Source organism: Gallus gallus, chromosome 3 (assembly GCF_016699485.2).
Source record: "Gallus gallus isolate bGalGal1 chromosome 3, bGalGal1.mat.broiler.GRCg7b, whole genome shotgun sequence".
NCBI classification, from domain to species: Eukaryota; Metazoa; Chordata; class Aves; order Galliformes; family Phasianidae; genus Gallus; species Gallus gallus.
Window position 1 is genome coordinate 66,855,843 of NC_052534.1, and position 12,356 is coordinate 66,868,198.

The following is a 12,356-nucleotide window of genomic DNA, read 5'->3' on the forward strand; positions in this document are numbered from 1 at the left end:
AACTGCATATGGAAATTCAGACTCTTGGACATTTGCAGAAAAATTACATACTAGTCATTTCATAGAATCATAGAATCACCAAGTTTGGAAAAGACCACCAAGATCATCTAGTCCAACTGTCCACCTACCACCACCATTTCCCCACTAAACCATGTCCCTCAGTACAACATCTAAACATTTATTGAACACCTCCAGTGACTGCGAATCCACCACTTCCCTGGGCAGCCCATTTCAGCACCTTGGCACTCAAGGTGAGGGTGCACTCAGTCCCCTCATCCAGGTCATCAATGAAGATATTAAACAGGACAGGCCCCTATATAGACCCTTGGGGAACACTATGTGTGACCAGTCACCAGCTGAATTTAACACCATTCACCAACCTTTCCCTCATCCACCAGGTGGGTCACTAGATCATAGAAAGAGATCAGGTTGGTCAAACAAGACCTGCCTTTCATGAACCCATGCTGGCTAGGCCTGGTCCCCCAGTTGTCCTGCACATGCCATGTGATAACCCTCAAGACGATCTGCTCCATAATCTCTCCCGGCACCAAGGTCAGGCTGACAGGCCTGTAGTTCCCCAGATCCTCCTTACAACCCTTCTTGTAGATGGGTGTCACATTGGCAAGCCTCCAACCCTCTGGGACCTCTCCAGTTGAACAGGAACACTGTTAGATGTTGGAAGGCAGTTTGGTAATGACCTCTGCGAGCTCCCTCAGCACCCTCAGGTGCATCCCATCTGGCTCCACGGACTTGTGACAGTCCAGGTAAAATAGTACGTCTCTGTTTCCACCTGAATTGTGGGGGGGTTTATTCTGCTCCCCATCCCAGACTTCCAGGTCAGGGGGTAGAGTACCCTGAGAATACTTGGTCTGGCTTTTAAAGACAGATATAAAGAAGACATTGAGAACCTTAGCCTCCTCCTTATCCTCAGTGGTCACATTCCCCACTGCGTGCAGTAAAGGATGGAGATGCTCCTTAGCCCTTCTCTTACTGTTAACATATTTCTAAAGAAGTTTTTTGTTCTCTTTTACCCCAATGGCCAGGTTGAGTTCAAGCTGGGCTTTTGCCTTTCTGATTTTCTCCCTGCATACTCTAACAACATCTCTGTACTCTCCCTAAGTTGCCCATCCCTTCTTCCACAGGAAGTAGACTCTTTTTCTTCCAGACCCTCAGAAAAAATTCCCTGTTGATCCACGCTGGTTTTTGTTCCCACTGGCTCATCTTACAGCATTTGTTTATTACATTCATTTATATAATATATAGATTTTAGTATGTATGGCACAAAAGTCATATTTCAGGTGGGAATTATACTCAGTTACTTCATGTTTTTATATAGAGGCATTCATGTGAGACGCAGTGCTCAAAGAGGGCACCCAAACTTGATGGGAAGGATATACATGAAACCACACAGCTTCACTTGGAAAAACAACTCTGAAGAAACATGTCAAGAAGAGCTCCAGAAGGAGAAGTGATGTTTTTCTTTTCTTCCAATCTGTCAAGAATCTGTAATATTTTCATATTTAAAGGGGTAAAGGCACCACTTACTCCATCAACATCTAACTCTTAGTTTTCTGACATCTGGAGTCATATAATTTTATTACTGGTATTAAAATTCGTTTATTTCTCTAACTCTAAAAATCTATTCCTTGCACTGTGCTAGTACCAAAGGTACTCAGTGTACTTGCTGAGTCACAGAACTTGACAGCAGTTTATCTGAGCAATTAAAATGTATCTGCCTTTCCACGTATATCATGATGAACAGACCTACAAATAGCACAGGTTTGCTAATCAGTAAGAACAACCAATTAGATCAGTAATTTCTAATTAAAACAAGATAAACAAGGGAAGAAAGTCCATTCTAGAATTCGTGCACATTGGCCAAATACCTGTTAGTCCATCTGGATCCATCAGAAGGGGAGAGGCAGTATGAAACAAGAAATCAAGATGCCAGCAGCTCCTATTAGGGCTCCTACTGAATCTCCAGCTGTATATGAATTATACTTTTTCATGTTACACAAAATCAGTAGCAGTAGTAAGGAATTGTCACTTGCCCAGCAGTATCATAGAATCATAGAATGGTAAAGGGTTGGAAGGGACTTTAGAGATCATCTGTGTCCAGTTCTGGGCTCCCCAGTTCAAAAAAAAGGAATCTCTTAGGAGTCCAGCAGAACGCCACAATGATGATAAAAGGCCTGGAGCATCTGCCTTAAGATGAAAGACTAAGTAACCTGGGTCTGTACAGCCTGGGGAAAAGATGACTGAGGGGGGGGGATCCAATTAATGTTTTTAAATATCTAAAAGGGGATGGGAGGCAAATGGAGGAAGACAGGCTCTTCTCAGCAGTATATAGTGATAGGACAAGGAGTAATGGCCTAAAACTTGAACACGGGAAGTTCCATATGAACATGCATTACAACTTCTTTATGGTAAGGGTGACAGAGCACTGGAACAGGTTGCCCAGAAAGGAGGTTGTGGAATCTCCTTCCATAGAGACATTCAAGACCCATCTGGATGCCTACCTGTGCAACCTATTGCAGGGAACATGCTTTGGCACAGACACTGGATTTGATTATCTCTTGAGGTCCCATTCAACTCATGCAATTCTGTGATTCTGTGACCTTGTTCCATGGGCAAGGACATCTCACACTAGACCAGGTTTGCTCGAAGCCCCATCCTGCCTGGCCTTGAACACCTCCAGGGAGGGAGCACCCACAACTTTTCTGGGCAACCTGTTCCAGTGTCTTACCACCCTCACAGTGAAGAATTTCTTCCCTGTATCTAGTCTAAACCTACCCTCTTTCAGTTTATAACCATTACACCTTGTCCTTTTACTACATGCCCTTGTAAAAAGTCCCTCCAGCTTTCCTGTAGGCCTGCCTCAGGTACTGTATAAATTGCATCTACTGCTCACTCAAATCGAATTAATAAGTTTATCTTTCTTGTTTACTACATATCCTTGGAAAGAAAAACTGAGACTTTTCTTTGCAGAGCCTGATAGTCTAACAACAAAGTAACAGCATTTACGCATTCCCTAAGCTAACACAGTAAGGATTCATCTTGCAGTGACATTCTGGCTGTGAAAACACCTGCTTAAACCACCCAATATGAAACTTGATTTAAAAAAAGAAAAATAAAAGAGTGGAAGAGAATATATCAGAAGTATCAAAAGCAAATTAAGAAGATTCTGACTGAGAAACCTGAAGCAAGGAGCAGAGAGGAAAGGCTTTACCACAGTGACAGGCATCCAACCCCTTGCTCAAGCAGAAGCACCTAGAGCAGGTTGCCCAGAAATGCATGTTTCTCTATACCACATACCACAGGGCAATATCCAATAGATTTTTATACCCTAAAACCTGTTAAGGTTTTTTCAGAGGGAGACAAGAAAAATTCTCACAAGCAGAAGTCTGCTTGCTCACTAAACTCATTTGATACTTGCTGCTTGGGAGATGCTCTTGGGAATAAAACTGTGCAGACCCTGGCAGAGTTAACCCAATAACTGTGATCATCTCCTTAAAGAGGATGACAAAGCAATTTCAATCTATTCTTCATTTAATAGAGTAAATTGTTTGTGACAAATTGATTGTTAAATCAAACAGGTAAAACAGCATGCAAATTATAACTGTAAGTTGGCGCAGTTCTACTGGCTGATGCAAGAGATACAAAAATAATAACAAATCATTTCACGCATATCAGGACCAGGACATTTGCCAGAATTGGCAGAACTAACTGATAATCAAGAGCATCCAGTGAAGAAAATGTAATTCCAGAGAAGCTAGATGAATTTCTTGCATTGATTCCTTCCCACTATGAAAGAAACTGAGATGATCTCAATGCTATAGTCTTCTCTGGGGAAGTCTCATCAGAGGATCTGCTGAAAACCTAAGTGATCACAAACAATTCTAAAGAAAAAAAACTGATGAAACAAACAGCAACAAATCACGAGGAACAGATAATCACTCGAGAGTTCTAGCTCATTAACTAAATAGCTTAATGACTAACAGAGATGAGCAACCTCTCACTCAAAACTGCATTGATGTCTCAGAACTGGAAAGGTAACAAACATGAAATCAACTATTAGAAAGGGATCCAAGAGATTGAAGTCTGATGTCTATACCAGATACATTTGAAGAAACCATTGAAAAGAACAATACAATTAGTGAACAGTAAGATACAAACAATCAGTTTTAAGACTCCTGAGTCGTGACATCCAATTCTTGAGCTCTTTGAAGGGATCAACAGGATAAAGAATATCCACTTGACAGAACCTACTTCACTTTCCAGAAAACTTCTGACAAGGTCACTCACCAAAATCTTAGTGAAACTAAGCAGTCATACCATGAGGGGAATGTTCGTAAATGTTCAGAGGATGGGAAACAATAAATTAATGGTTCCCGAAACTGCAGAGCACCACCAGAATTCCACTGGGTTCTGCTATGGGACCTGTTTCATTCAACATGTCCATAAAAAACATTGAAAAGTGGGTGACAGCAGTGATACAGTAGATTTTGTTGATGACAGAAAGATACTCAAAATAGAAAAGACAAAGACTGACTGAAGAGCATAAACTGGTAATAAAATAACAGACAAAATTCAAGTGCAGATAAATATGAAACAGAACAAGACAAAATTACAGCCTTTGAACCAACCTTAACCACCTCGAGGGAGATTCTGTGGATTCTCCTCAGGGTTGTAGTGTTCACAGAAGATCAAAGAAGCAAATCAAATTTTTAGGTTCACTGAGGAACAGATTTATGCAGGCATGGAAATCTCTGATCTGGTCATATCTGAACAGCTATGTTCTAGTTCTCCCAAAAAGTCCTCAAAAAAGATACAGGACTAAAGATTGTAAAAAGCTCAGAGAAACGCTACTTGGTTGCACAATGGTATGGAATCTATATCAGAAAATACTAAGCAAGCGAGGACTCTTAAGTAAGCAAGGAATTTTCAGCATGGAAAAGAGATAACTCAAAGACTGTATGACAAAAGTTAGGAGTAGTGTGAAATGAATGACTAGGGATTAAATTTTCCTCAGCTTTCCAAAACAAGAAGCAGAGGGTATCAAATAAAGATAGTAAAAGCCAAATTCAAAACAAACTTTAAAAAAATTATTTATGCAACAGTTAGTTAGTACAGCAACTCCTTGCCAATGGATGCTGAGGAATTTAGAAGTTTATGTTGTGATACATAGTTCCATAACAATTTCTACAGGGGACACTAGAACTTTGCGGAAAAGACCACTGAATTTTATTTTGAACAAAGAGAACCACATCTGGCAAAGGAAGTCTCCAATCTGAAAAGAGCTGGAAGTTGGGAAAGTTTGCATGAGAAGTATCATACAGTCTTGTTCTGGTTTTGCTGTTCTCTAGGCATCTGATTTTCACCACTATTTAGCATAGATACTAGGCTGGATGAACCTTTCATGAGACTCTGTGTGATTATTCTTTTACTTAGTACGCAACTGCTGCATCTAGTTATGGCAGGTGCTTCACAAATGTTTTCTAATTAGAAAGAGTAGGCTAAACTGAAGTATAGAGACTCTTCTTTACAAAAAATATAAGATCTCTTCCATGCAAATATTAGCATCACACCCTGCATTTGTGCACTTAAGAATGAAAACAGGCTCTTAACTGTATACTGATAGAAGATAAGACAAGTGCTGGCAGGGCTCCACAAGGCTCCTAAGCTCAGTTGGTGTTTAACCTACTGACAGAAGCTACTGCCCTACTTAGGCAATCTCCCTGTTCCAAAAGCACGGCCTCTTCATGACTTGTAACATCAGCCACAAACTGAGAACACTAAACTTTACTTAGCTTATCTGAAAAGCTCACGGATGATAATGATCTGGGTAAGAGGAACAGCACCTTGTTCAAAGATTTCTGGAGATGGGCAAAACACCAGAGTAGAAAGTGAAGCATGCAAAACTCACCCTACAACACAGATGCTCTGCAAGAACATTTCTGATAGCTTTCATGGCATCTGGCAAGCACCAAGGACTTTTTTGTTACTTCACGCAAGTAAGCTCAAAAACTGACCACAAGTTGGTCCAACAGAACATACATTTTAGATGCCCAGAAAAGCACTGCTGAATTCCCAAGTGCAACCTTGCAGATCCAGCTTTTCCAATCTTCAGTACTCCTCTCCTTACCTAAGATTATGACACATGGAATTAAGCAAGTCCTGCCCACTCAATTTCATAGTCTTGCTCACAGAGATAAATTCCTTCTCTCCCATTCCTTCTGCCTCTTTTACTCAAGAGAGAGGATGAGCTGAACAAAAAATTAAAAAGACTTGGAACCGCAGCATGGTGAGAAGAACAGAGACTATTTGAGTGGCAGCTGTGGAATTCAGCGCATGGTGTGGGAGCAAGTCATTAGTCCCATTTCCAGTGCTCACATTTTTATTTTCACAATATTTAATGTTTATTTTTAAAGTCACAGCTACGGAAGCACTTGAGAAAGTCTTTTTTTTTTTTTTCCCCTCCTTTTTCCCAGCATGTTCCTTAGCTGTCATGATTGCCAGTAAATAAAAAACGTGAACTTTGCAACCTTAAAATTCATAATACACACACACTTCCTCTTTCTTAACATATCAGTTTTAAATCCTAAGGATTTTGAATAGTTTGAGTTAATAATGCTGACTTATTCTCCTCTTTACTTCTTCCCACAGCAAACAATTTTACCCACACTGCTGTTAGCTGTTTACTTTTCAACAGACACCAACTCATTCTATAACTCACTAGCTGTCAGCATTTTACAGGATTAGCAGAGCCAACTGTACCCCAGGAAAAGCATTCATGCTTCTCACAGCTCAAGTGTTTATTACACAGTACAGAAAAAAATGGTGCCTCACATTACCCACGGCCCTCTTCTTGATTCTGCAGGGCTTCACTAAGCTGACAAATAGCAATTGCATGCTTGGTTAAAGACTGCAGTTAAGAAATAACTATTCCGAAGACATTGCGAATATAATCATAATAATATAATTACTAAGTTGTTTTAATATACAAGTTCTTTTTTCTCTAATTTGTATTTTGATAGACAGCTTAATACAAAAATCAAGGCTAATCTAGTGACTTTAGAAAGCAGACAAATGAGAAGCTAAACTCTGACGATTACCTGAAAAAAATTTGAAATTATATATGAGCTAGAATTCATTATGACACAAAGCTATTAAGTCAACATTTCCTTTTAAAAATTACAGATGAAGGCTGAAAGGAAGATGTTACTCACTTTAAGCTTCTTACTCCCAGAGGACCATCATTTGTTGAGATTTTAATACAGTGCTCACAAGGAAGCATAGCTACAAATCTAGTAAAATATAACATCTTCAATATTTCTCATATTATTTATGTAGTCCTTTACTAAACATCTCTATAGACTACACAACGCAAGAGCCGTCTGAACCCAGAAATACTCAGGTATGCTGCTGAAATGTTAACCAACAGATGAAAGCAGTTTAATCTTCCTCTCTCTTCCATATGTGCTATCACAGAAAACAGAGGCAGGTACACTGGAAAGGGAGAAATTTTTGTATTTGCCACAAGAAGGAATAAATTGGTCAGCATAGCTGATACCATTACCTTCATTAACTGCCTTTAACAGCAGCAGCAAAAAGGACATTCCAACAATTAACCACACATTACTAAACGTGTCAGATTGCGTAGGCTAGCTAAATGTGCTCAAGTCAGTTTAGATACTGGAGCAGCTAAGAAAGTTCTTAACTTTTAAAAACAATCTTTATGCTCAGTGTTCTGAAACCTCATTCCACTTTTGAAACATTCATGCTTTACAAAAAAAATCTTCTTCTGAAATCTTACCTGGCAATACAGCTGTGTAATTTGCCATAAATGGGGTGCCGTGCTGTTACCAACACGGCAATCTTTCAAACTATGATCCTACACCAAGTTCCCAGAGCCTAGTGCTCCAGTGAACATAAGAAAGATCCCTATGATAGAGCAAGAAAATACAGCAACAGACCCTTCAAGTTCTAATGAAGCTGATAACAAGTATACTCATATAATTTTAGCTAGTAGGATTAGGCATTTTAACAAACTCTGAACATGTTTTTCTAGGTGCAAAATTCAAATGCAGCCTTACAGGCACACAGTTTTCTCTAACAAAAGAGAGGCATTCTGATACCTCATGCAGTTACCAAGGAACAAGTTTTCCTCTGCTTCGAAATTGTTTAGCTCTGGAAAATTCACACTCTTTTTGTAGGAGAGGAGGGCAGAAGAAATCCCTACAGTTTCCTGCTATCAAATACACAAATAAACTATTTTCTTTTAAGTTTTTTTTTTAAATGAAGAAAAACAATTAAGTATCTAAAAGACATATGTGACCAATAGAGAAATGAATGAAATTTCTATCCTCTGTATTGCTTTGAATATTTAATCTAAGTGATTTCATTTCAATTATTTACTACTTAAAATTCCGTCAACCACTTAAAATTTTTATTTGGAAAATGCCTAAAAGTAGGTCACTGAAAACAGGCTTACACACAATAATGCACAGACACATCAGAGGATTAATATATAAAAATGGAGAGATGAAAAAAACTGACCTGCTGCTTCTGGTGTTTGTTTAGTAGGGCTAAAAATAAGATGTAACATCTGGAGCAGTCTGCTAAAGCTGCACAGAAGTCATTGTACGAAGAAAGTTTGCTACAAAGGTACAAAAATAACATATAAATGAATGAAAGCACCTTTTTTTTCTACAAAAGATTAAAAAAAAAACATCAAATAACTGCTTTTGACTCTCAGAGCCCTGTTTTCCAACATGTTAAATGAATGCCCATACTTTGACTTCTAATAGAGGCACACACAGTTATATAAGAGTGTGAATAATGGAAAGAAATTAACTTAAAGACCTTTCCAACCTGCCTGCCACTATGACACAACAAGCTTGTAGTAGAACCGTAAGCTTAAGGTGAAATGGGAAGTCAGACTCCCTTCCTAACATAAGGTATAGATTCTAGCAACAGCACCAACAGAGCATCTCTGTCACCATTAGACACAGAAATCAGATATTTTTGCAGTCACAACATTACCTCTGCATCTTCCCTAACTGCTCCAGTCCTAAGTTGCTCATTTTTATCATTACAAAAAATAGAATCAGACATGCTTTGGCTATACTAGAAATATTGCAGTAACTACGGTAATGTCTTACTTTCCACGTAGTCAAAACCAGCAAACATCTGTGCTGATGTTCAGTTACCAGCAAGACTTAAAAACTCAGAGAAATGAAAAGTTCGAATAGATTGGAACACATTCTATAAGGAGAAGCTGTGTAAAAGTTACCGAAAGAAAAAAGGAATAATTATTCTGTATTAGTAGGAGACAGAAAAAAATTTAAATCTGTGTTCCATACTGCATAGAACATTTTTTTTCCCTGTGACTGTAATTTCCAGGAAGCTAATTAAATTGATTTTGTGGCACATTTTTATCTTCAGAGCCTGCAGTTCACTGAACATAAGAAGAAGAAAAAAACAAAAACTGAAGCAGCAGGAAACTTTAAATAAGACAAATTACTTTTGCTCTACATTGAATTCTAGATCAAGTAAATGTCCTTGTCAGAATTACAGTCCAATTACAAAACCATTACCTAACCAGCCACAATTTCCATGGTGTTTTACTAAGTAAAAGAAATGCTCTCTCCCTAGAAGGAAATATGCTGAAAGTGCTGGGATCCCTGCTAGAATTCAACTCATTTTTAGGAGCAAATTTAGAAACATAAGTGGACAAGGTAGCAGAGGACTGGGAGGACAACTCACAGAATCACAAAACGGTCTAGGTTGAAAGAGACCTTAAAGCCCATCCAATGTCAACCCACTGTGTGCGGCTGCCCAGGGCTCCATCCAGCCTGCTCTTAAATGCTGCCAGGGGCATCCATAGATTCTCTGGGCAACCTGTTCCAATGCCTTACCACTCTAAGTAAAAAATTCCTCCTAATGCCTAACCTTAACTTCCCCTTAGATTGAAATCATTTCTCCTTGTCCTATCATATCGCCCTCCTGTTTGTAAACTCCCTTTAAGTACGGGAAGCTCATCTGAACGCTTTAAAGGGAGCATACATTACAAAGGATCAGACTTAGCTTGCTTTTATCTGTGAATAGGAAGGAATGAGAGACCCTTACATAGCTGCTCTGCAAAGTGCAGCTCAATCTCATCTATCAAGGGGAATGCAACGGATGATTTGGAGGGACTGAAAAAGGGGAAGATTCCATAGCTGGATGGGTTCTCAATGCACATAGCCTCACAGGCAACAGGACTCATGCAGGTAATAAAGCAGCAATGGCAAATATTTCAACCAGAATGGCAGTCATAAATTGTGTTTATAATCCAACTTCTCCTTAAGTAGCCAACAACTAATTCCACTACTTGTACTAAATCCTCATACTGTTATCAAGTCCATTTAGCACTGGGTATTGCAAGTTTGTGCTTGGTAACTAGGAGCTTTTCAACTTCAGATTACAAAAGAAATTTTTGGGGTGATTCACTCATCTCGATCTCCCTCTAAAAAGCACATGCTGGGAACATGCTGCTCATAAAACAGAGATTCTTTCAGTGCTTCCATCTGCACACTCAAGTCTTGATCGTACAGGTTAATCTCAAACACCCAGTAAAAGTTCAAAATAATGAACATGGCTCACATTTTCTCCCTCGTGAATTTTATACCACACAGTCCTCCTAAAAAACATGGCCTAAAATAGGATTTGTATCTAATCATTTATGTGGTTCTAAAATTTAAGAAATGGTGCTTCAAAAATCTGAATCTGTGTGAATGAAGAGTGACACAATGCAACAAACCATTCTTACCACGGACAATGACTCCACGTTGTATGCCTGCAATAAAACAATTCTGTCGCTATTAATAAACACATCATTATCATATGAAATCAATCAAAATTAATCCAATGAATGCAAATAAATTTTCCAATTTTAGCGCTTGATCCTGCTCTCGTTGAGGTCACTTGATGCAGAAACACTGACTTCACTGCAAGGTGAAGTCAACAGAACTGTGTTCACTCCATACCTGAAAATCCTGACAATGTAGGTGCACACATCCTTGTCATTCATACGCTGCTCCAGCGCCACACAGAGCTCAGAGACTGCACCACTGCAAACGAGCTGGCATCTTGTTTGAGGTAAGTCAGCCAAGTTTCGTAAAGTAGCTGTCAGCTGCATATAGAATATTTAAAGATTCATTAACCATGGCTATTTACTACAGAATCCATATTGTTTTGAAAATGTAATAAAGCTCAGGTCTCATTTATACTGTCTAAGGCAGTCTGAATATGCTGTTAACATCCTGCAGGTATGTATTCAGCAATAACTCTTAATAGAAATGTGTAAGTGAAAAAATAGTGCATATTAAAATAAATGTTCGAAAATGAAAGATTAATACTGGTCTTTGCCTGCATGCAAACTCTTCCTGTGAGGAAAACATCTTCCTCCTCTTATTTTAAAATCTTCTATTCATGAATATGATCATATACCAACTGGAAATTAAGTGAAATGCTGTGGATAGTTAAAGTGTTATTTTGTATAATGTTTGATCTTGTAAATTTACATCTAAGTCTTGCAAACGACACTGACATCTAACACATAGTTCATTAACTGTGAGTTATAAGTGATGACGAACTGATTTTAAAAGGCAATATAATTTATTCACTCTGATTAACACATTTCAAAGTTAACCTAGGTCAGGAGAAATCTAATGTACAATCACTATAGAAAATGAAAAGCTGAAGTCCAAGTTTATTTTAGAGAAATCAAAATATTTTCAGAAGATACTGTTCTACTTCAAGGAGTTTCAAACAGGAAATATTCTATCACCTATACACATACACAATGAATCAGCTGCTGTACATTTTGAGTTGCTCTGGTTCTCTTCCATAACAAGGGTATTCAAATACCAATGTCAGACAAAGAATGACAGGTAAGTTAACAGTTAATCTAAACCAGAAACTACAAAATCAAAGTGAGGTCAAGACCAAGTGTTCCAATTATTCATAATCACAGAAACCTTGAAATGAAATATATCACTGAGCTGCACTGATTGTCTAGTGATAAGTAATTCATCATTTAATAGAAAGATCTGTCAAAGAGGTTACGTTGTTGCTTTTGAGCAACCTTTGCTCAGAAGGTACAAAGCACAATGCTACCATTTTTCAACTGCTTTTAAATTTTCTGTCCAGTTTCAATACACGTGATGAAAAATGCATGCCTGCAGTCACTACAAGTTGTAGGAAATAACAACCAAAAGTATAGACTGCATAGAAAGTGAGAAAGAGCTTGAGGGCTGCTAAAAGTAGCCGAAGTTGAGCAAGTTGGAAGTACTGCTTGCTCAGGCACGTAA

General features: G+C 38.5%; 1 protein-coding gene across 14 annotated transcripts in view; it reads right to left on the reverse strand.

Annotated features, from left to right (window-relative positions):
• ARMC2 (armadillo repeat containing 2) overlaps positions 1-12,356 on the reverse strand; it is a 95,314-nt gene that overhangs the window by 14,819 nt on the left and 68,139 nt on the right. For all 14 annotated transcript variants that reach the window (XM_046939605.1, XM_040698336.2, XM_040698339.2 and 11 more), the window contains 2 exons: positions 11,031-11,176; positions 8,560-8,659 (listed from right to left, as the gene is read on the reverse strand). In XM_046939605.1, the coding sequence (XP_046795561.1) occupies positions 8,560-8,659; positions 11,031-11,176 (246 nt within the window). The remainder of the gene's footprint in view (positions 1-8,559; positions 8,660-11,030; positions 11,177-12,356) is intronic.